At 44.3% G+C, this 24,570-nt stretch overlaps 1 protein-coding gene across 1 annotated transcript; it reads right to left on the reverse strand.

Annotated features, from left to right (window-relative positions):
* Positions 1-435: 435 nt before the first annotated feature.
* LOC144511372 (heterogeneous nuclear ribonucleoprotein L-like) lies at positions 436-21,088 on the reverse strand. Its single transcript, XM_078241668.1, has 13 exons — positions 20,954-21,088; positions 15,435-15,565; positions 12,695-12,932; positions 12,135-12,220; positions 10,403-10,499; positions 9,915-9,987; positions 4,775-4,834; positions 3,899-4,182; positions 3,460-3,581; positions 1,907-2,108; positions 1,455-1,512; positions 874-969; positions 436-780 (listed from the first exon to the last, which is right to left on the reverse strand). The coding sequence occupies exons 1-13, from the start codon at positions 21,062-21,064 to the stop codon at positions 722-724; spliced, it is 1,617 nt and encodes a 538-aa protein (XP_078097794.1). The 5' UTR covers positions 21,065-21,088; the 3' UTR covers positions 436-721.
* Positions 21,089-24,570: the final 3,482 nt, after the last annotated feature.

A 24,570-nucleotide genomic window follows, 5' to 3' on the forward strand; every position in this document is an offset into this window, starting at 1 on the left:
GAGAAAAGACCGAGCTCCCTCAGCCTATCCTCATAAGGCATGCCACTCAATCCAGGCAACATCCTTGTAAATCTCCTCTGCACCCTTTCAATCTTTTCCACATCCTTCCTGTAATGAGGCGACCAGAACTGAGCACAGTACTCCAAGTGGGGTCTGATGAGGGTCTTATAAAGCTGCATCATTGTCCCCGGACTCCTAAACTCAATCCCTCGATTGATAAAGGCCAGCACACCATACGCCTTCTTAACCACCTCCTCCACCTGCGGGGCCGATTTTAGAGTCCTATGGACCCAGACCCCAAGGTCCTTCTGATCCTCTACAGTACTAAGAGTCTTTCCCTTTATATTGTACTCTTGTAACAGTGAAGGCCATCGACTCAGTCATCTTTAGGCCCCATCTGGAGCATCATCAAAGACATAAAATAAAAGGGGACAGTTGTGTCAGTTAAACTGTTTATATCATTTATTGAATTGTAGTGCTGCATTGTTTAAATCACAGCCAATAAAAATGAAGGGGATTTCGCTTCTACAATACAGATTACAAAAAGTTAAACTGAAATCTACCAAAATAAAAAAAAAACTGGAATAGGTGTCATAAACTGTGGTTCATGCCTTTTGCACAAATGAAAGGTTACTGCATGTATTCAACTTTGCGTAAAATACCAAAATACAACAGTCACAATGAGAATGGCTAGCAGATCACTGTCTGAAGGTTTCTGTTCTTATGCTGCGTGCTGCACCGTAGAGAAGCAGAGTTTCAGGGTGTATGGATAAGGGCCACCTAGGGGAGAAGAGAGAATCATCAGCGACTCCAAAACAGGCACCGTACAACACAAATCTCACCCCCCAACACCATTTCATTAACGGGACATACTTGGATTTTTCATCTGATAGTGATTCAGCAGGGACAGTGACTCCATGGCATCGTTCTTCGAGTCCCACTCAATCAAGCCAGAGGAACTTCTCTCACCTGCAACAATAAAAAATCGGATTTAAATCCGACAGGCCAAAAATATTAAACGTGCCCAAGTGGCTGTAATCTAAGACCAGCGGCGATGACAAGAGTAGCAGACAGATAGTTGTAAGATTGTTCAGACTAGGTTGGGTGAGGGAAAGAAGTACATTACAAAGATAATCAGTTGGAGGAAACTCTCCAAAGACCAGGATAAACTATCCCACAGATTTCACTGAGCTAATGGAATGGTAGACTCTCATTTGATAAAACATTGAGGAAACTAGATAAGCTTCATAACTAAATAGAAAGTTTTTGTGCTGAAACTTTAACCAGAATTATTCATGGACAGATAGTATCCAGGAATTTTAAGTGGGACCCTGACACCTAGCTAGAAAGAGGCCAGTTATAAACAGATTCATTGCTATAACGTTCTCTCAAACTATCTATTGATCGGAGCTCCCAATAGGAGAAAACTCGCTGGTCGCCAACCAGGAACTTACTCTTTCCAGAGAATAACTTGAAGGCAGATGGTCTCTTCAAGCCCAGCTCATCACAGACCTAAAAGAACAACAAAACAAGCTATTGGTATCCTGTTGAAGTTAAGTACCCAATTCACACCCCTTTACCTTCAAGGACAAATAGAGCAACAGCACAACTTTAAGCGTTACAATGGCTGTACAACTGCTCTCTATAACCTCAGTTCTGATGGAGGGATTGCAGTCAGGAATGTTGCTGCCATATCTGGATCTTTGCCCATCACCAGAGCAAAAACAGTCCTGCTGTCAGCGTCAATTTCAGTGTCAAAGCAAAGCCACCAAATGCCAATCTGTTATTCAATTTCACATTTAACAGCAGGCAGCTCATCTCTTCTGTCCCTGTACAATGTGAGAACAGATCCAAACCAGGAGCAAAGGTAAGCAGCCCAATACAATTACTGAAAACATTTCAGTACCTCACAGAAGGCTTCCTCGGTCACCTCCGGAGGGGCATTGAAGTAATGTAGGACATTGCTTGGGTGCTGGATTCGATTCTTGCCGGCTTGTTCTGGAGTGGTGAAGCGGTTGTTTCTGGAGCCAGAGAAATCCTTAAAACTGCAAGAGCCATCTTCAAGCTCATACGACTGACCCGCCATGATGGCCTGTTGTTTGGACACACTTGACAAAGGAACAAAACATACCAGTAAGCACAAACATTTCCAAACTAACTCCAGTTACCTCCTGCTCCCCCCACCAAAAATCTCCCTTTCCATACACAACCGTTGACAACTTTAACCATCATTGGTGACTTGCCATTCACATAACAGCAATATTGTACTTCGCCCAATAGGTAAAGGTCATCAAATTAAATAAGCTTCTCTCCACAGATGTTGTCTGGCCCATTGAATATTTCCATGTCCTAAATATTATACACAATCAAGGGATATTCAGGGCCGCATGGCCTACTCCTGCTCCCATTTCCTATATTTTCAAAAGGTTAGGTTGATTGGCCATGCTAAATTGCTCCTTGTCAGGGGTATTAGCCGGGTAAATATGTGGGGTTACGGGGATAGGGCCTGGGTGGGATTGTTGTTGGTGCAGGCTCGATGGGCCATATGGCCTTCCGTACTGTAGGATTACATTAGTTGGAGCTTAGAAGAATAAATAGGGATCTCAAAAATTCTAACAGGGCTAGACAGGATAGATGCAGGAAGGATATTCCTGATGCTGGGGAGAGTCCAGAACCAGGGGGTCACAGTCTAAGGAAACGGGTGAATAATTCTGCACTGAGGTGGGGGAGGAAGAGATATTTATTCGCCCTAAGTGACGAGCCTTTGGAATTTACTACCACACATCAGTGGAGACCAAAACATTGCATGTTTTCAAGAAAGAGTTAGATACAGCTCTTTGGGGCTAAAGGGATCAAAGGATTTAAGGAGGTGGTGGGGTGAAAAAAGAGGGAGAGAGAAGAGAGAGCAGGAACAATTACTGAGTTGGGTGACCAGCCATGATTAAAATAAACGGGAGAAGCAGGCTCAAAGGGCTGAATAGCCTCATCCTGCTGTGTCGTCAGAGACTTTACTGGGAATTGGGATGGAAGCATTAAAAAGCCCCCAACAGCCACACTTAGATCCAGCTCCAGCCTCTTCACATGGAAGCTGCCCGGATCACGGAAGCAGGAATTTCACCTTGGTCAGCCCATGGTTTGACAGCGCCAGTTAGTGCTCGGCTATCCCCTTCACACAACACTTGTAAACACACGTTATGCAAACCGATTTTCCCAGCACTCTGTAGCAGATCTCTAAACATGGATCGGAGTAGGACCTCCCACTCCTAACCAGTGGCAGGCCCAAATTGTACACTTTCACCTGAACATATTATGCAATAGACTCTTAGCCAAACAAGATTAATACCAGTCTCAGTTTCTGCCAAATCCCAAAACAGGACAGTCGAAGCATTAGCATAGTTATCGGGAGAAATCATTCCACAGCTCAGACTCCCAGTGTAAATTTCAAAAGTTGGTACCTACCAAACATTTAATTTTTGGTCAAACATGTACGTGTTATTCAAGTGACTGATGGCTCGATCCACAGCAAATCCATCTCCCATTTCTACCATGGCAGCTCCTGGCTTACTCTTCATGAATTTAACCTAAAAAAAAAAGCAAGGAAAGATTCCTTAAGGAGCACAGGATACAAAAAGCTATCGCGTCAACCACAACAGTCAATCCTGCCCGCTTTAACCATGGTAAAATCACACTGGTGTATATGCACCTTTAACCATGGTAAAATCACACTGGTGTATATGCACCTTTAACCATGGTAAAATCACACTGGTGTATATGCACCTTGACAAACAGCAACAGGCAATTATCACTTTTCAAAAAGAAATATCGTTTATCCATCACATGGCCTCGTCTGAAAATTCAAGGAAGAAATATAGACTTCCTTACACTCCCAAACAATTACCTTTTCCACATTTCCATACAAGCAGAAGATGTTGAACACTCGATCACAATTCATCCTTGAAGGATCCAATCCATAAACCATCAGCACGGGACTCTCTGCCTGAGGACCATATTCTGGTGGTGGCGGTGGAGGGGGAGGTCCATACTGAGGCCCGTAGCGTTGACTGGGTGGGCCTCGGTGAGGACCCCCCACTGGAGGTGGGCCTCCCATCCTTCGGCGCTCATAATGGGCAGGTGGGCCGTAATCATCATCCGGGTAGTGACTGTATCCTCCTTGTGGGGCTCCTTGGGAGGCAACCAAAGCAGATTTAGAAAGCACTCACAATCAAAGATAACTCCACACAATATCTCAACCTACAGTGGAAGAACAGGTTGGAGAGGATATTCTGCATTATCATGACTGTCCTCTTACTGCTCGCCAGCTGACAAGAAGTGCCAATCCTTCAGTCATTGAGGGGATGGGCTGTGCGTAGTCATTTCATACACAGTGGATTCCCTGATCAGTGGTCCCGGCAACACCACTGTCCTGGTGACAAAAGGAGGTGCCAAAACAAACTCATTGCCAATCAACTTACACCTCTTAGTGGCCATCTAATGGCACTGGAAGGCTATTGTACCCAAAAAACAAGGGAGGATCACATTCATTAGCCAAATCAACAAGGGAGAGAGAGTCACGGGCAGCAGGTAATATGGTGAAATAGTCAAGACAAATGTGCACCCAGCACACATCACCTTAAAAAAAAGTGGATGGAAAAAATACCCCCCCCCAAAAAAATCATTTAACACAGGGGAGAAAAAAAGTCTTAAGTCTCAAAAGAAATCAAGAGTGTGGTCAGCCAGGTACAACACCACCCCACCCATCAGCTCTAGTTCTCACCATACTCAGATGGATGATCTCCAAGCAAGGCTGGCTGGCGCTGTCGCTTGTTAGGATCTCCTACAATAGCGAGTGCAAGGGGGGGGGAGGGGGGGGCAAAGAGAGAGTGTTAAAGGCAATTCCCAAGTGGTCAACGGCACCCAAAATACATTACATCATAAAAGTTACAGTGCAAATATCGAAGAGGAAAATCAGCAGTCAGTACATTAACAGTTATTACAGTAGTTTCCACAGTACAGATACATATTTAAGACTTTGGCATTTATACATTGTAGTCTTAACAGATCTATTACCACAAAGGTTCAAGCATAAAAAGGTCTACTTACAGGCAGAGTTAGAGAATAACGTCCATGTGCACAAAATGTCTGCATTTTTTTTCTTACCACCCAATGCTTCAACAGCAACTTATTGCAGTTTTGAAAGATGGCGCCCCAAACATATGCTTCAACCCTGCATTACACGTTTTACAGCAATGAATAGAGATTTTATACAATGGCAGTACTAGATTCTAACAATTGCATCTAGCAACAAATTTCACGTTCACAGTTCAGGTAAAAGATTCTTCACAGCTGTCAAATGGTTCAGTAAAAAGTTGTGAATATGAAAACCCAGTGTTCCTCCATGTCGTTCTCCTGAAAGTAGTGTTGGATGTGTTGGTCTTGGGCTTTGTGGTAGCAAGGCTTACTTGGGAAGGATCTGTGTACATCTCCCACATGGGTGTCCAAAATGAAGTAGTGTACCACTGGTAATGTATCATTTATGCAGCGAAATGGCTGTACTGATGTGCCTCACTGATGTGCCTCTTATCCCTCCTGTTGAAGTTGCATGTTGCCGAGTATCAGTTGGTTATGGCAGATGTCTGAATGTTCTCTGAAAATGTAGGAAATGTAGAAAACTGGTGTTTCGGCAGGTTGGGTTGACTGGTGGAAGGAATTCAGCATGTACTTCAAGAGCGCTGTATGAATGCACTTGTCTTATGACGAAAACTCCTCTAAGCAAAGTGAGGGAAAACCCCTGAGACAAATCAGTTCACATGAGGCAGTGTTTTTGACTTGTATCTGAAGAAATCTTGAAAATGAAACAGTTACATCTCTTGCGAATATGCCTCATTTTTTTCATTACATTCACTTCAGAAGTCTAGGAAAATGATGGTTTGCCTCACAGTATGTAAGTCATGGCATGTCGTATCGCTGTGGCTGCAGGGTAATCTTGGGTCAATGTATGACATTCGATGTATTGTTCTTGTTCAATAAAAAAAAGGAAAGAATTCTGCTCGCTTCTCCAGAAAGATCTGCCTATTACTGCTGCACTGTGTGTGGTCTTACCCAGCAAATGGTTTGGTTATATAATGCGAAAAGCAGAGTTTAAAATTAACTGACCACTAGCACAGTTCACAGCATTTACTGAGTAACTGCAGCTTGCTTTATCTTGGTTATGCACACATAGCCACAGTTGAATATATATATTTTAAAATATCAGCTCGTGCTCTCAACTCCCCAGATTGACACACAAAAGCTTTTTTTTTGTTGCAAACTTTCAAGTTCCTGTTAATTTTAAATTCGGCTTCCCCAATGGTCACACATGTACACCTCATTTTTAAACGGCATTATATAACAGCAAATCTGCATTAAAATGTGCTCAATATAAGTGAATAGTGCACTTTGGTAATCACAATCAGATCATTAAGTGAAGGAACCCCATGAATTATACAAGGCTCATTAAAACTACATGCTGTCACAATTTACAGTCACCATTTGGGCTGCCAAAATCTCAGGTTTGACTTTCCACTTTATTCAACACAGTAATGAATTTCATTGTGGCACTGATCTGGAACATACCCATCTGACTACGTATATGCATGCATGCGGCTACTGTGATTATAGGACGATGTTGGATCAGTGTTTAGAAACCACCTTGCCTTGAGGCAAACTCCTAAATTCAACTCAAATGGTGGCTTCAACATCAGGTAGTTACACAAGGGTGAAAAAGTATTCTGCAATTGGCATTATCGCCAGTAACACAAGTTCCGGGTAGATCCAAAAATCAGATGTTAAAACAATTCAGCTTTAAAAATAAAACTACAAAAAAAGTCAAGATAGTTGAACACCAAGTTGTAAACAAATTTAAAAACCTCATCCCAAAAATCACCCGATTACTGAGTAGCCACAGTAGGAATGGTCTCACTCCATTTACAACTCAGCATTGAAGCTTCGTGACAACTTCAGGCACAGAAAAATTAATTTTTCACCGTGTGTATGTGTGTACACAGATGAGGGACAATGCCAAATCAGCAAAATTTTAAGTCCACAATTTTATCCTCTGGGGAGAGTGGAGGTGAAGGTTTCCAGACATTTTGATGAATTATTGGAAGGCTCAAACAAAATTGAGTACTTTAGACAAAACACACACCCGAGAAAAAGGCCACTAATCTTAAGGACAAAGGATCAATATTTGTAGGGACGGAGGGGGGAAAAATGGCTGCAGGAAATCTATATGCCTCAGTGCCTGGAGTGGAGGATATCATGTAGCAGGATACACACACTAATCAAGTTAGCAATTCTCTGCAGCCAGCAGAGTTTTGCTTCAAATTTATGAAAAATTTCAGTGCCATCTAAATTCAGATTTTTACTTGCATTTTTCTATATTAAAAGGTGCACAGTTGACAGAAGGAGGAAAATCAGTATTACATTATTCACTATGTACATACTATGTACATGTATTATTACATTATTCACTATGTACACCACCAGTACACCAAGTGAAACACAGGTGGTGATTACCAGGAAAGTCAAACCTTGTTATGGGGTGTGCAAAAGATGTAAAAACTTCCAGCAACATTTTGCTTTGAGATGCAAATGCATTCACAGTGCAATGAAAGTCAGCTTTAAGTCAGGAAACGTTTTTAGAACAGACTTCACACTCAGCCAGCATGTTGTACCTAAAGCTGCATTTTCATCAGGAAACTTAAATATTCGCACAGGAAACACTATGCTGGCTGCTTCACATCCCACTGGGTGAAACGAGGCACCAGCTCAGAACACACTGACTATGCAGTTCGACAGTGCAGAGAGCAGAAGGCTGGAGCAAAGCACCCTAGATAAAAAGCTGCACGCTCAATCTGGATTTCACCTGAAAATGTCTTCTGCAAAGCAGATCGGAGAAAAAGGAAGCTTTATTGTAAACGGGATGGAGGTCAAGGCTTTTACGGGATTAACATTACTTTGTACACGCAGTTGTGAGTTTGCTATTCTATTAGGAATCATCCTTTCATACAATTGCACAGATTAAAATTGAGACATAGCAAGATCTCTAATTAGAACTGCCATATGGGTCATGCTGCTGTTCAACAGTTACATCCTCGTTCCTCAGATGTCAGTGACACGCTGTCATTATTTATTGCTCATTCATTTGTTAGCCTGAGACTCGAGTACTGCATCGTGTGCTATTCTGGTCCAAAACCCCACAAGATTACTGTGCCCCGGGGACATTGAAAGGTTCAGGTGCTTTTGGCATTCACGGATCTCAGCTCATTTCCGTGAGGCAACATTGAAAAGTGAAATTTCGCAACAGCACCAACCGACCCAGAAGCCTTGCAATCATGCAAAAGATCTCAGGATTGTACAGGTTACGTCCTGGAAGTAGCCACATCACTGGGGAATTCGATGAGGCTAAAGTTTCCAATTGTTTCCTTCTGAAAGATATTTAAATCCACCCAGGAAGCAAGTTTGTGAATTGATTACATAGTTGAGATGGACAAAAGAGAAGGCCTCGAGTTGAAATCTAGGATTTAAAGTAAATGTTATGGGACACGAACAAATGAGTAAGCAGCAAATTTAGAGATCTTGGCAGATCGAGGCATCGAATGGAATCATGGGGAATAAAGGAGGTAATACCTCATGACAAGTGGCAGAGACAAGAGTTTACACTATCCAGTAAGAACCTCAGCGAATCAAATAATCTGTGATCACTCCGCTGTAGAGAAACAGCTGGACCAGTGAACATCATCCAGTGAAGTATTAAACAAAAACTGTAAAACCAATGAGTGCGCAAAACGCAGTCAGTCCTTCAAAAATCCAAGCTTCAGAAGCCCGAGTCAAAACCCTAATACCATGCTAGTTATCCAATGCCGAATTTAAAAGATTGCTAATGGCATCACAACCAGAATTTTACAATATCTCAATTAACTCCAGCCCCACAGCTACATTTTGTTCAGAGAAGAGAAGCTGCATTGTGGGTTTGGCAATGGCCAAAGGAGAAGCAGTTAGCGGTTACAAGTTACACCATTCCGGAGTCATAATGTAGGCAGTCGCTGGGAATAAAAGCATGTGGTGAATAATCTGGAATTAGCAGAAAAGGCTGGGAATACTCTGCAGGTCTGGCAGCATCTGGAGGGGTGAGGAAACTCTCAGAATTGTTAACTCTTCTCTCTCGCTCCACAGATGCTGCCAGAATTTCTCTTTATTTCATGTGTTCAGCATGCGCAATATGTTTCTTCCGTAGCTGTAAATAATCTTGCCGCACCGATGGGGAGATAAAGCAGACCAAGAACTCGAGCGCAATTCGCGGGTGAAGAAACCGGAATTCACAGCACTGCTTCAAATCCGAGCCCCCACCCAACTCAAAAATTCTGCCTCATCTCTCCTCTCCCCCCCCCCCCCCACCAGCCAAAAAATAGACGGACTTGGATGGTTAAATGTGAAAGCTGAAATATAATCAGATTAAAAACATAAAAACATTGTGCAATGCAAAACTACCCCACTCACAATTAAAATTTGCCAGCAGCCCAATGCACTATTAAAATTAGCCAACAATGCACTCAGTCTTGCCAGAACATTTGTCCACTGAGCTAGTCTCAGGCCTCCATAGCCATTAAATCACTGGAAAAAATGAAAGCTAAACACCAAGCAAATGCCCATCACCGTATGGCAAACCAATTGTTAGAATCCCAATGGTGCAATATTCCAATGTTGCTGGAAGCTTTTCTAAATTTCATTAATTGACTGACAGCACCAAAGTTATAACTGTAAAATATGGTGTGGGATTAGATGTATGTAATTTGCAAACAAGGGGAATGTGTATCATTTCTACACATTAAATTAATTTTGCATTACACTGAATCTACATGTACTAAACGTATTACCTTGTCCTCCCAAAGTAGGATTGGTGTAATCCCAAGTGTCCTGATCATTTTTGAAGACATTCAAACGAGTAGGCTAGAGAAAGCGGAATTCAAATTATATCAATAAATAGATCAAGTGAACATCTAACTTACAGCTCAACAACCACGACTCAGCCCAAATCCTAGTATTCCTACGCAACATCAAGTCAATGTGGAGCCTCTGTGTACATACTGCCGATAAACACCACAGCAAACTGAAAATAAGTACTAATACTAGCATACAGTACAGACATATAATCCTAATCTTGCTTTCTCAAAACACTAAGCAGTGTCTTAAAGCTCTAAACATGGCATTATATTTAGAGGAATAGCAATGTGGCTACACAATCACTTAAGATTGGAGATATTTTCAGCCCATAATTCAATTCCAGTCTCAACATAACTATAATTTTCTTCAGCGCTCCTCATTAGTCAGTATGTTGAATTTAGCAAGCAAACAAGCAACTTACTTTTGCATACTCAATCTTCAAAGTACAACATCCAGAATAAATGTCTGCTCCATTGAGAGATGCTTTCGCTCTCTGTGCACTCTGTACTGAGTCAAACGTGCCAGACATTAAGGCAAATATACAAGTTGCCGACCAATTAGTGAGAGAACAAAGAAAATTACAGCACAGGAATAGGCCCTTCGGCCCTCCAAACCTGCACCGTCCATGCTGCCCGACTGAACTAAAACCACCTACCCTTCCAGGGACCATATCCCTCTATTCCCATCCTATTCATGTATTTGTCCAGAACCCCTTTAAAACTCACTATCATATCTGCTTCCACTACCTCCCCTGGCAGTGAGTTCCACGCACCCACCCACCACCCTCTGTAAAAAAAAAAACTTACCTCGTACATCTCCTTTAAACCTTGCCCCTCACACCTTAAACCTGTGCCCCCTATTAATTGACTCTTCCACCCTGGGAAAAAGCTTCTGACTATCCACTCTGCCCATGCCCCTCATAATCCTGTAGACTTCTCTCAGGTCACCCCTCAACCTCCGTCGTTCCTGTGAGAACAAACCAAGTTTCTCCAACCTCTCCTCATAGCTAATGCCCTCCGTACCAGGCAACATCCTGTTAAATCCTTTCTGTACCCTCTCCAAAGCCTCCACATTCTTCTGGTAGCGTGGCGACCAGAATTGAACACTATGTTCCAAGGGGTGTTACCAAACAGAGGCTAATCTTTTTTACTCCTACAAGTGGTCAACCCTTATGATCGTAGAATGGTTGTACCATGGAAAGAAATGGGAGTTCCAACAATGGCAGCTTGCTTTGTAAAATATCCCAAGTGCTTCAGAGCCAAAGGAGTGATGCAAACGTTTGGTTAGGAAAGGTTGGCCTTCATAAAATGGTTTCAAAAAAAAGCAGCATGGGGTGCAAGGAGATCAAGGATGGAATTTCAAAGTGTGGGGCCCACAGTCAGTCAAAACTCACATGCCAGGAGTGGATGAAACAGGATACTAAGACAGTGGGTCAAAATGCGTGTGGGGGAAGAGGGCAACAGTTTTGATCTCGGCTGAAAAGCATTGAAGACTGGGATATTGGATAAGTAGACTGACAATAGACAGGGATCTGTTATTTAACCCAAAAAAAGGATCGGAATATAGAGGGGGGGGGGGGGGGAGAGAAACACTAGAACAAATGGCCAGGCAGCAAAACCTCCCACTCCCTACATCCATTCCTCAACTCACTGCATTACATGCAGCACATCCTAACATACAAGTGCGCCAAAGAATCATAGAATTCCTACAGTGCAGAAGGAGGCAATTCAGCCCATTGAGGCTGCACCAACAATAATCCCACCCAGGCCCTATCCCCGTAACCCCACGTAAATACCCTGCTATTTCCACTGACAATTGAGCATGGCTAATCCACCTAACCTGCACATCTTTGGAGTGTGTGGGTGGGGAGGAGAGAGAGAGAGAGAGAGAGAGAGAGAACTGGAGCACCCAGAGGAAACACACACAGACGATGAGAAGGTGCAAACTCAAGAAGAGTCACCCAAGGCTGAAATTGAACCCGGGTCCCTGGAGCTGTGAGGCAGCAGTGCTAATCACCGTGCTGCCCGGGTCAAAACGCAAAGAGCCCATTAATAATTTGTCCACATCAAAAAAAAAGAGTTGGAACAGCAAACATCTTTCACATTATTCTATATATTCACTCAGGTGCTCAATGTTGGCACTAAGAAGGATATTCCACCATCGCTTGGACTCCATTCTTCCTAAATATTACGATCCTTTGCACAGGTCCACATGGATTGCAAATAGTGTATAAAACATCCTGAAAAATAAAAAGATTGTCAATGAGTTGAAGTGTGCATTCACTCAAATCAGCCCCCCCCGCCTGAGTGGACAAGGGGACAAAAACAATGATGCTGGGGCAAACCACCAGCCGCTTCCTCCATGATATACTCCCAATTATGATTTAGATCAGACTAAAATACACAACACTTAAGGATCAGTGCATTTTTTAAAGCCAGAGTTATGCCTCTCTTCTCAATCAAGAATCTCAGGTTATAAATGGGTAAACACAGTAAGTTTACCCCAGTCCAACGCCGACATCTCCACATTATAAATGGGTAGACAGGAAGTAGAAGCTACAATCAGATCAGCCATGGTCTTACCAAATGGCAGTGCAGGTTTGAGGGGCCAAATGGCCTACACCAGCTCCTAATTTGTACATGCATTAGTGAGTGAGTTCTGGGGCACAAAGATTTCACTCAGTTTATAATCTGTACGCACACAAATAACTCACCGTTGTAATTGGATAGATGGGATTCATCACGGTGAAAAGCAGAATGTTGTTCACATTTCTGGAATCATCAGAATCACCAGGCCTGGAAATTTTCTGACTAGTGGAGTAGTTCACAAAGGCAGGTTGAGCACCCACGTAGATCTGGCTTTCAACCGCAAAGTTCACACAGGCACAAGCACCGTTCAGGTCCTCAAACTCCACCAACGCCTGCCGCTTCTTGGGCATCATCACAACATAGCTGGAAATCCAAATATAATCAGTCAGCTTTTTATACATGTGAATGTAGTCCGCTGAGCGTTGCGTGTGCATTTTGAACAATGAGCACTTTGCAAAAGTGCCAAAGCTCAGCATTAGTTTAACCTCTTTATTTCAGCTTTAAGCCATGAGCTATGCAAGCCTAAGATGGAAGCAGAGCCAAAGTTTACAGCAGCATGATCACTGAACAATCTCAGCAAACATTAGAGCCAACTTAGTGGCTAGTATTCACCCAAGTAATGGCAACACTTGCCAAAATCTGCAACAAAATGCTGTCATATACCGTATATTTATATTATACCTTATATTTTTCTACCATTTTGCAGATAACCCATTGCAGGTGTCCAAAATATATAGGACAAAGAGCAACTTAAGCAAATGCTCCACTCCAGATCAACAAATTTGAACGCTAGACCTGCAACCTCAGTTCCTATATCATTTCTCAAAATTTAACCACGTAACCAGCTTCTAAGTCTGAATACCAAATATGCTGTCCAAGGAACAGGAAACAACTTGTGACAGTAAAAAAAATTAAAGGAGAACATATTAGTGAATAAGCAATGCTCCAAATATTTAGTTAAACACAACACCAAGATTTGTATTGTGCAGCAAGCAATTTCTGTCCAATCATATTTCCCTGCAATTTTAAACACTTGGTTTTAAAGAAATGGAGTTTACCACACTGCTCACTGCTGCAATTTAATATGAAAGTGAAGGTCACAGATCACAGTCACTAAAGGCATACCTAAAACAGAAAACTTAAAGCACAAAGAGAGATGCTTCCCCTGTCAAGAGAGATACTAAAAATGTCAACCATTTCTACACTGTTTTGTTTAGTGTCACCAATTGCCAAATCTCAAACATCCTGAAGTTACCACTGACAAGAAACTTAACAAGACCAGTCACAACTACTGTCACTAAAAGAGCAATCAGAGGTTTGCTGTTTTGTAAGTGACCCACCTGCCAACTTCCCAAAGCTTTTTCATCGTGTACAAGTCAGGAGTGTGATTAGATACTCTCTACCTGCCTCAATGGATGCAACTTCAACAAGAAAGCAGCCAGCTTGATTGACACACCACCCATCACCTGAAACATTCACTCCCTACACCATCAACTCACCATGTCTGCAGTATAGACACCAGGAGGCCATTTGGCCCCATCATGTCTGCACCAGCTCTCCAAATGAACTCATCTAGTTCCATTCTCCTTTTGAATGCTTCAATGAAATCTTTCTCTACCACACTCAGGAAGACCCTAACCATCTGTGCAAAAAAAAGTTTCTCGTACCACCAACAACTTTAAAAATCTGTGCTCACATTCTTGATCTCACCAGTGGGAACAGTTTCTCCCACAGTCTGCTATCTACTTTGTCCAGACCCTTCATGATTTTGAATACCTTGACGTCTTTCTCCCAACTTCTCCAATCTATCAGCATAACTGAAATTCCTCATCCCAGGAATCATCTTGTGAGTCTTTCCTGCACTCTCTGCAGTGCCCTCACATCCTTTCTAAAGTGCGTCACCCAGAATTGAACATAATACTAGCTACAAGAACTGCAAAAATCGCCCAGGCTTCAGCAGCACCTCCCACAATCTCTACCACCTAGGATGAGAACACTGACTGCAAGTACCCCTTCAAGTTACAACCCATTCTAACAGGGAAATGCATCTCCATCTTTCAATTATCAGTTGGTGAGAAATATGGAATTCTCCAAGAGTACTACAAGGCAGCAGCTCACCAACTCTTTCAGGATAGTTAAGTATGGACAATAAAGTACTGGCACTGTCAGTGACTCCCACAATCTACAAACGGGTACAAAAAGATCACCTTTTAATTGGACTAAGTAATGCTCTACTTGACTTTCGAGAATCACGGTGGCACAGTGATTAGCACTGCTGCCTCACAGCACCAGGGACCCGGGTTTGGTTCACACTGTGCGGAGTCTGCATGGTCGCCCCGAGTCTACGTGGGTTTCCTCCGGGTGCTCTGGTTTCCTCCCACGGTCCGAAAGACATGCTGGTTAGGTGCATTGGCCGTGCTAACTTCTCCCCCAGTGTACCCGAGCAGGCACCCGAGTGTGGCAACTAGGGGATTTTCACAGTAACTTCATTGCAGTGTTAACGCAAGCCTACTTGTGACACTAATAAATAAAACTTTAAAACTCAATTGTTATCTGACTACATTCACATTAGTAAGCAGAATGTCAATTCTACTTATAAATTTGAGGTAGCAGATGTACATCAGGAAGACCATTCAGGAAAATAGATTAGTGTCATTACTGACAAGAGAAGTGTGATTTTAAAGTTTCCCAGATCTCTTAGGCTGTCTATCAATCATTTTTTGTGCTTCACTGATACATACAGTTAGAGCTTCTTGCTGCTCGTGGAATACACACCATCCATTTCAAATTAGCCCAAAGGGAAAGTGATCAGCTGCAAATCTATCAGGCCAACTGCTGCCCTGTCTCAACTCAAGACCAGCTTACCTGATCGCACCAAACTCCTGCAGTGCCTCTACGAGATCTGCCTCCATCACTCCATCTGACAGTCCTCTGACATGTACCACAGGGGATGGGGATGGTTTGTGAGGATCTTCAAGATAGCTGCCATCCTGTTGCTGTAAAGGAAATGTGACTTTAGTACAAGCAGGCATTTAGGTAGTGCATACTTCCCCATCTCCCAATAGTATTGCAAACTTACATTCAAAACTTGCTAAAAGTGAAATGAGCTTTTCTATGCATTTATTTGTTTCCCAGATATATTTTGCTGTGATCTTTTTCCTAATTCAGAATGATACCCAGTAATACCGGTGCCCTTGGGTCTTCTGTCTGCTCTCTTTAGTGCTAGCAATATGGTTAAATAACCACACACAAAAAGGCAATTCCAGCACCTGTATGAAAAGCAGGCAACCCACAAATTAGAGAGCCTACAATCTATTAGAAATTGTGCAATTAAAAACAAAAAATTCTGCATTAATCATGCAGTTTATGGACAGTTCGATTGGTTCATTTCAGATTCTAGGCCAGAGCAACCACCTAAATATACGGTTGGTGACAGTTGTAGTCTCAATTCAGACTGATATGCACAATTGTTCGAAGGATGAGAGATTTTAATTGCAAGATAAGTGCAGGATTATGGAAAAACGACAAGAAAGTGGGACTAGTATGGGGTGATGGGTTGAATGGCCTCCTACACTGCAAGTTATGAAGGAGGTGGTAGAAGAATTTTAACTAGCTTGAGGATAGCTAGTCACAGTTGCCAGACTGATTATGGAACATACAAGTCAGGTGTACAATTAGTTTAACATTTGAGGAAATGAAACTAAAACGAGAAGACTACCAGATGAAACTAAAAAGTGAAAAGACCAGTGGTTCCAGCATATGCAATTGCAAGCTGTCCAAGCAAACAAATGTAACTATTCAACAGGCCGGAACCATTATGGATCCAAATCCAACAGAAATATAGTCTGGCTGGGAAACAGGACAGTATTGCCTCTACAGTTGCTCCTGCAAAATTTCCCAGACATCAGGAAAGATTGAAACGAGTTTGCTTGCCCAAGTTAAGCAAATCAGCACAATGGTTTTATTTCAGGAAGAAAGAAGCAGAACGTCTCAAAAGAAAATATTTTTAGCTAATAAATGCCACAAAAAAAAAGTGCTAGTCAACAGATCGGTTGCAATAAATAAACAAGCGAGGAAAGTGGTTCACAGTATAATAAAACAGCCAGAAACCAAGCATCAGCTTGTTCAGCTTATTGGCTTCATGCTCCAAAACTGAGATTCTATCACATTCCAAACATTACCGCATAGTTTCAAGACCAAATAGAGTTGCGTTGTTTGAGAGATTATCTTTGGGAATCTAGATACTACAGTCTCAACTGTCATCTCACTAGGTTTTATTGGCCGTGGTAATTACCCTTGGGTGGGGCAGGGATGACGTTGATTCATTTGCCTGCTACCTTTGTCCTTCATGGGGTAGAGGTCACATGTTTAGAAGGTACGTTCAAAAGAGCACCGGTGGGAAGTTGCTGCAATGCAGCCGGTAGATAACACAGTGCTACCACAGCTCACCAGCAATATGTTTATTGCACAGAACGATGATTGAAAGCTTCAAAGACAGAGCTCAGGCACCATGTTAAAAAAAGGATGGAAGTCAGAGTTTTGAGCTGAGTTTAGGGCCTTGGCAGCTGAATGCATAGCCTCCAATGGTGCAGCTAGTGAAGTCAGGAAATGCAAGGCACTAAAGGACTTTAGATGTTGTGTATGGTTTTAGAATTAAGAGGTTAGATACGAGGAGGGGCAAGGCCGAGATTCAAAAACAAGGGTGTGCCATTGCAAGTCAGGGTTGATGGGTAATCAGGACTTGGTGCGAGGAACATGCTGCGGATGAACCCAAGTTTAGTCTGGAAGATGGCCCAAGAAGAATTAAGTCCAGAGGTAAGACATAAGGCTAACAAAAAGACATGGAGAGCTTTGGCAGCAGTGCCACCACAGCATAAATTAAGCAGCATTTTTATCCAAACAGAAAATTCTGTTTGTTTTCTTTTAAAAAAAACTTATTTTTAAGATTAGAATTCATCTAAAGACCAGAGTGACCTACTGTCCCTAATTTAACAGAATTATTCTGCTCACACAACACAGCTACACTTCCCTAATTGACCTCCCATGCCAAAGATTCCCTTAATTTTCTCAGCAAGGGTTGGTCATCCTGCCAAGGACTCACCCAACAGGAAAATATTCTAAATTATGTGACCATTTGCTATTGTGCTACATTCAACAAATCTACAATTGAGCAATTGTATTAAGTCCCTTAGATACTTATTGGTTTAATGGGCTTGGACATTTGGCCAAAATTAAAATTTTGGAGCACAGACACTCTTTTTGGGAAAATAAACAAGTAGTAAGCCATTATAAACTCCCCAAACAGGGTAAACGGCAAAGGGAAAGTTTGTCTCCATCTCATTTTGTATTAGCCAAGTATTGCAGCACAGAGAAAGCAATCAAGTGCAACAGGACATAGGCCAGCAAAATAGGTGTACAGATGGAATTTAATACAAAGTTGAGAGCAAAGCATTTTGGCAGAAAGGATTGGGAGAGGCAATATAAAATTAATGGCAATTCCCTTCCATCTTGATCCCCTAAGTCAAATCCAATTTTATGTCCCAATTTTCTCCAAACAGGGCCATCCTCTTCATTTTTGCTTTCACGAAATGTCGACCAGCGTTCTGCTATCAACGCGTTGCTATCCTACTTTTGTCACCTTTAGAACATAGAAAAGCTACAGCACAAACAGGCCCTTCGGCCCACAAGTTGCGCCGAACAGGTCCCTACCTACTAGGCTTACCTATAAACCCTCTATCTTACTAACTTCCATGAACTTATCCAAAAGTCTCTTAAAAGACCATATCGAATCCACCTCCACCACCACTACCAGCAGCCGATTCCACACACCCACCACCCTCTGAATGAAAAAATTATCCCTAACATCTCCTCTGTACCTACTCCCCAGCACCCTAAACCTGTGACCTCTTGTGGCAACCATTTCAGCCCTGGGTAAAAGCCTCTGAGAATCCACTCTAGCAATACCTCTCAACACGCCCCCATTAACACACACTTTGTCTTGTACCCATGACATCTGTCCCTCTACCCCACCTATTTTGCTTCACCCCTCTTACAGCAAAATAGCCACCAAATTCCTCTTGCTCTGAAGTCAAACTGACCGTAATGTTTCTCTCGCCACAGATGGTGCCAAACCTGATTAGTTTTTCCAGCATTTTCAGTTATTTTATAATTAATGTCTGTTCCAGAGTGCGCAGGAACACGAGTGGGCAGCACTGTGACAGTGGTTAGCAATGCTACCTCACATTAGGAACCCGGTGACTTGTGGCGTTTACATGTTCTATCAGTGTCTGTGTGGGTTTCTTCCCACAGCTGAACCTGTATAAAGCTCTGGTTAGGTCAGATCAAAACCAGAGCATTGCCTGCATGGTGGCACAGTGGCACTGCTGCCTCAGCACCAGGGACCCGGGTTCAACTCCAGTCTCAGATGACTGTGTGGAGTTTGCATATTCTCCCCATGTGTGCGTGGGTTTCCTTCGGGTGTTCCAGTTTCCTCCCACAGTCCCAAGACTTGTGGGTTAGGTCAATTGGCCACGTTAACTTGCTCTTTAGCCTCGGGGGTTTAGGAGGGTAAATACACGGGATGCACAGGGATAGGGTTGTTGTCAATACAGGCCTCCTTCTGTACTGTAGGAATTCTATGACAGAGTGCTTGAAAGGGCAGAGGGGTGCCACTGAGGTGGAGCACAGCAATTTAGACGGGTATTCGGAGGGAGTGTTGCATTGTTGGATGTTCCATCTTTCCAATGAGACATTAAGAGCCTGCATCTGCCTGCTTTAAAGTTTATTTATTAGTGTCACAAGTAGGCTTGCATTAACACTGCAATGAAGTGACTGTGAAAATCCCCTAGTCGCCACACTCAGACGCCTGTTCGGTACACTGAGGGAGAATTTAGCACGGTCAATGCACCTAACCGGCACGTCTTTCTGACTGTGGGAGGAAACGGGAGCACCCAGAGGAAACCCACGCAGACACGGGGAGAACATGCAGACTCTGCACAGTCACCCAAGACGGGAATCAAAGCCAGGTCCCTGGCGCGGTGAGGCAGCAGTCCACACCACTGTACCACCATGATAGAGCATTACTTAGTGCAATTGAAAGGTGATCTTTTTGTATTGGATTTGTTAACCACAGGTCTGGGTGGCAGTCCTTTGGCAAAGCTTAGAGGCAATGTTGCTGGTGGCAGGGGGTGGATGGGGAGGAAGCAGCATTAGTCACCAAGGCGGCACGGTAGCACAGTGGTTAGCACTGCTGCTTCACAGTTCCAGGGACCTGAGTTCGATTCCCAGCTTGGGTCACTGTCTGCGCGGAGTCTGCACGTTCTCCCCATGTCTGTGTGGGTTTCCTCCGGGTGCTCCGGTTTCCTCCCACAGTCCAAAGATGTGCGGATTAGGTTGGACTGGCTATGCTAAAAATTGCTCCTTAGTGTCCTGAGATGCGTAGGATAGAGGGATTAGCGGGTAAGTATGTAGGGATATGGGGCTGGGGCCTGGGTGGGATTGTGGTCGGTGCAGACCCGATGGGCCAAATGGCCTCTTTCTGCACTGTAGGATTTCTACCACGCTGCAGCTCACCTTCTCAAAGGCGACTAGGGACGGGGCAATAAATGCGGGCAGTTACACCCATACCAACTAAGAATAAATTTAAAAATGTAAAAGATCCCAGGGCACATCTTGAAAAAAAGAACAACAGGTCCCGGCCACTATTGATGCCTCAAACAACATCGCAACAGACAGACTGTGTGGTCATCAACAATGGCAGTTCGTGGGATCTTGCTCTGCAAACTTCCCCAACACGATAACAGCTAATTCACTGGGCATGGAAACGTGGTGGAAAGAGATGTTAAGAGAGAATCACAGACCTCTTACGGGGCAGGAGGAGGCCATTCAGCCCATCGAGCCTGTACTGACATATGAACAAAGTCCTATTCTCCCCCCACCCACACAGCCTTTCCCATGTGGGTGTCCCAGCCGCCGCCCTCACAGACAAAACACCCCCCCGCCCCAAAGTCTCACAGGGGAGAGTGTGTGTCGGAAAGCCCGCCCGGGTCTCAGCCAGGCGGATTTAGGCGGGGACAGGGGGGCGGATAGCGGGGGGGAAACCGCCGCTCCTTCGGTCAAAGGAAGACACAAAGGGCGGTTGGGGCGAGGGCCGCGGGCTGAGCGAGGCGGCGGCAGCCGGATACAAACACCGCCTTCACCAGCCGGAGAAAAGTCAAGCCGGCTTGTCCCCTAACCCATCCCCGAGGCCCGGCCGACGCCAGGCCCCAAAATGGCGGCGGCGGCACAATGCCGTTGATGTCGCCGCCCCGAACCCTTCCTCCCGCCTCCCTCATATTTATATATTTTTCCTCCTTTGCCGGTACCCGGCCACCGGCTCCTCTTACTCGGTTGGCATCGTTTTCGGTTCGCTGGCGTTTGGCCGCACGTCCGTCATACACCTGCTGCCTTGTCGCCATCTTGTCGCCTCCTTCGCCGCCGCCGCAAGAAGACAACATGGCGCCCGCTATAAGTAGCCGCCCGCGCCGAGCCGGCCACGCCCACCCCCCCTCTGCCCCTCATTGGTCGACAGGAAACAAAGCTTTCCCCGCCCCCTCGCTCTGATTGGCGTCGGGAACAAAGCTGGCCCCACCCCCTGGCTCTGATTGGCGCCGGAAACAACGCTGGCCCAGCCCCTCGCTCTGATTGGACGCCGCCGACCAAATCACGCCCTTTCAAAACCCGATTGGAGGGCCGCCTCATCCCCTGCACCCTCATTGGCGGGGGGGCCCGTCGCTCACGCAAGCAAAGTGTCCCGCCTGTTCTCCACGTGGCCCCTTGTGTAGAGGGCCCCTCGTGTGTTGTTTGTTTGTTGGTGACCAGTGGGCCCTTTGAGCCTGCCACACCTTTCAATAAGATTAAAGTTAAATGTTTATTAGTCAGAAGTAAGGCCGCACAGTGACACGGTAATTAGCACAGTTCAATTCGGGCCTTGGGTCACTGTGCAGAGTTCGTACGTTCTCCCCTCGTTCACGCGGGTTTCCTCCAACTGCTCCAGTTTCCTTCCACAGTCCAAACATTTGCGTGTTAGGGGAAATTTAACATGGCCAATCCACCTTAGTCATGATGTGGAGATGCCGGCGTTGGACTGGGGTAAACACAGTAAGAAGTCCAGGTTAAAGTCCAACAGGGTTAAGTCCAACAGTCCAACCAGGCTAAAGTCCAACAGGTTTAGTTGTAGCAAACACCACGAGCTTTTGGAACTGGCTGTTCCCTCGCCAGGAACTCCCATCCACCTGACGAGGGAATAGCCAGCTCCGAAAGCTAGTGGCGTTTGCGACAAATAAACCTGTTGGACTTTAACCTGGTGTTGTTAGACTCCTTAGCATATCCACCTTAGTGCCAGGGGGAACAGCAGAGTAACTGCGAGAGGTTACGGAGCTAGGGCCTGGATGGGACTGTCGTCGGTGCAGGCCCGATGGGCCGAACGGCCACCTTCTGCGCTGTCGGCATTCGGTGATACATTAACACTGCAAGAAAATTACTGTGAAAGTCCTCTGGTCGCCACACTCCGGCAGCCTGTTCGGGTACACGGAGGGAGAATTTATCATAGCCGATGCACCCTAACCAGCCCACCTTCGGACTGTGGGAGGAAACCGGAGCACTTGGAGGAAACCCACGCAGACACTGGGAAAACGTGCAAACTCCCCTCCCAGACTGCGACCCAAGCCAGGAATGGAACCCGGGTCCCTGGCACCGTAAGGCAGCAGCGCTAACCACTGTGCCACGCCCCCCTCCCCCATGGTTGAGATCTCAATTCCACCCCCCATAACCCTGGATTCCCTGGTCTATTAACTAAACAGAAAAAAAATCAAAGACCAAGCATCTCTGGGGAAAAGAATTCCAGACTATAAAAATCTTTGCAGAAACAAAAATGTCTTCATCCCCAACTTAAAAGGGAGGGATCTCATTTTTGAACATATCCCCTACTAGTTCTAGTTTCCCCCACAAGAAGGAACATCCTCCGTCTCCAGCTTATCGAGTCCCCTCATGGTTTATCACACCTCATTCTTCTAAGCTCCACCATTTTTAAGGTCCAACCTTCAACTTTTCTTCATAAATTAAGCTTTCTTATTTGCTTTTCTAATCACCTGAATGCTAACTTTAGGGATCCCTTGACTCCCATCAAAAAAACAAAAGTTTCAAAGAGCGAGCATCTCTGGGGAAAAGAATTCCAGACTATAACAACCCTCATCAGAAAAAAATTGTCTTCATCTCCAGCTTAAAAGGGAGGCACCTAATTCTTAAGCCGTGTCCCCGAGTTCTAGTCTCTTCCCCCACAAGAAGAAACATCCTCCCAGTCTCCAGTCAGTCAAATCCCCTCAGGCTATTGTGTGTTTCAATAAGACCACCTCTCATTCTCCTAACTTCCACACGTTCAAGGCCCAATCTTCACATAGAATCCCCACAGTGCAGGAGGCCAATCAGCCTATTGAGGCTGCACTGACACCACCATCCAGGCTCCATCCCTGTAATCCAACACATTTATCTCGCTAATCCCCTGACACTAATGGGCAATTTAGCATGGCCAATCCACCCACTCTGTGTATTTTTGGAGGAAACAAACATAGACAGGGAGAGAACGTGCAAACTCCACACAGTTACCTGAGGCCGGAATTGAACCCGAGTCCCTGGCGCTGTGAGGCAGCAGTGCTAACCATTGTACCACATATTTGGTAAGATTAGCCCTTTACCCCAGAAATGAGTCAAGTGAATCTTGTCTAGTTTGGTTTCCATTTAAATACTATTCGGATCTCTCTTGCGGTAATAAGTGGGACCAAAACTGTACAGTTCTCCAGATGTGGTATTAACAAGGCCCTATACATCTGTGGTAAAACCTCCCTACTTTTACAGCACAGGAGGCCCTTTGGCCCATCATGTGCACACCAGCCATCAAGCACCTAAATCAAACACTATTTTATCCCTCTTTCATTAAGCCCTAACATCCAATTTGCCTTCTTAATCACTGGCACAGTAACCTTTAGGGATTCGCGCACCAGGTTACCATGGTCCCTGGACTCCCTAGTCTATCGAAAAAAATAAAAAAATTCAAAGACCTAGCATCTGTGGGGAAAAGAATTCCAGACTATAACGACCCTCAGAAAAAAATTATCTTCATCGCCAATTTAAAAGGGAGACATCTAATTCTTAAACTGTGTCTCCTAATTCTAGTCTCCCCCAAAAGCGGAAATATCTTCCCAGTCTCCAGCCTATGAAGTCTCCTCAGGCTATTGTGTGTTTCAATAAGATCACCTCTCATTCTTGTAAACTCCACCAGGTTTAAGGCTCAACGTTCAACTTATCTTCACAAGTTAAGCTCTTCATCCCAGGAATGAGTTGAATGAATCTTCTCTGGTTTGGCTTCCACTTTAAATACTATTTGGATCTCTTTTGGGGTAACAAATGAGACCAAAACTGTACACAGTACTCCAGATGTGATCTAATCAAGGCCCTGGACAAACTGTGGTAAAACTTCCCTACTTTTATATTAGAGTCATAAAGCTTTACAACACGGAGACCCTTCGGCCCATCATGTCCCCGCTGGCACCAAGCACTATTCTATTCCCCTTTCATTTAAGCCGTAACATCTCATTTGCCTTCAATCACCTGCATACTAACTTTTAATGATGTGTACCAGGATACCCTGATCCCTCCGAAGGACCTTAGAAAGTGCATCTTCTGTAATTAGGAAAGCTAGGTTTTTCCCAATTGGCTTCATTATTAACTTACAAGTATTTTTTTTTACAATTCTAAGGGGTGTTTTAAGACAAAATATGACACTTAGTTGCATCAATAGCTATTAGGGACAGGTGACCAAAAACCTGGCGAATCCATCACGCAAACCAGCCTCCCACCCACGACTCCATCTATACTTCCTGCTGCCTTGGGAAAGCAGCCAGCATAATCAAGGACTCCACGCACCACGGACATTCTCTCTTCCGCCGGGAAAAAGGTACAGAAGTCT

The sequence above is a fragment of the Mustelus asterias genome, chromosome 24 (genome assembly GCF_964213995.1).
Source record: "Mustelus asterias chromosome 24, sMusAst1.hap1.1, whole genome shotgun sequence".
Lineage (NCBI taxonomy): Eukaryota > Metazoa > Chordata > Chondrichthyes > Carcharhiniformes > Triakidae > Mustelus > Mustelus asterias.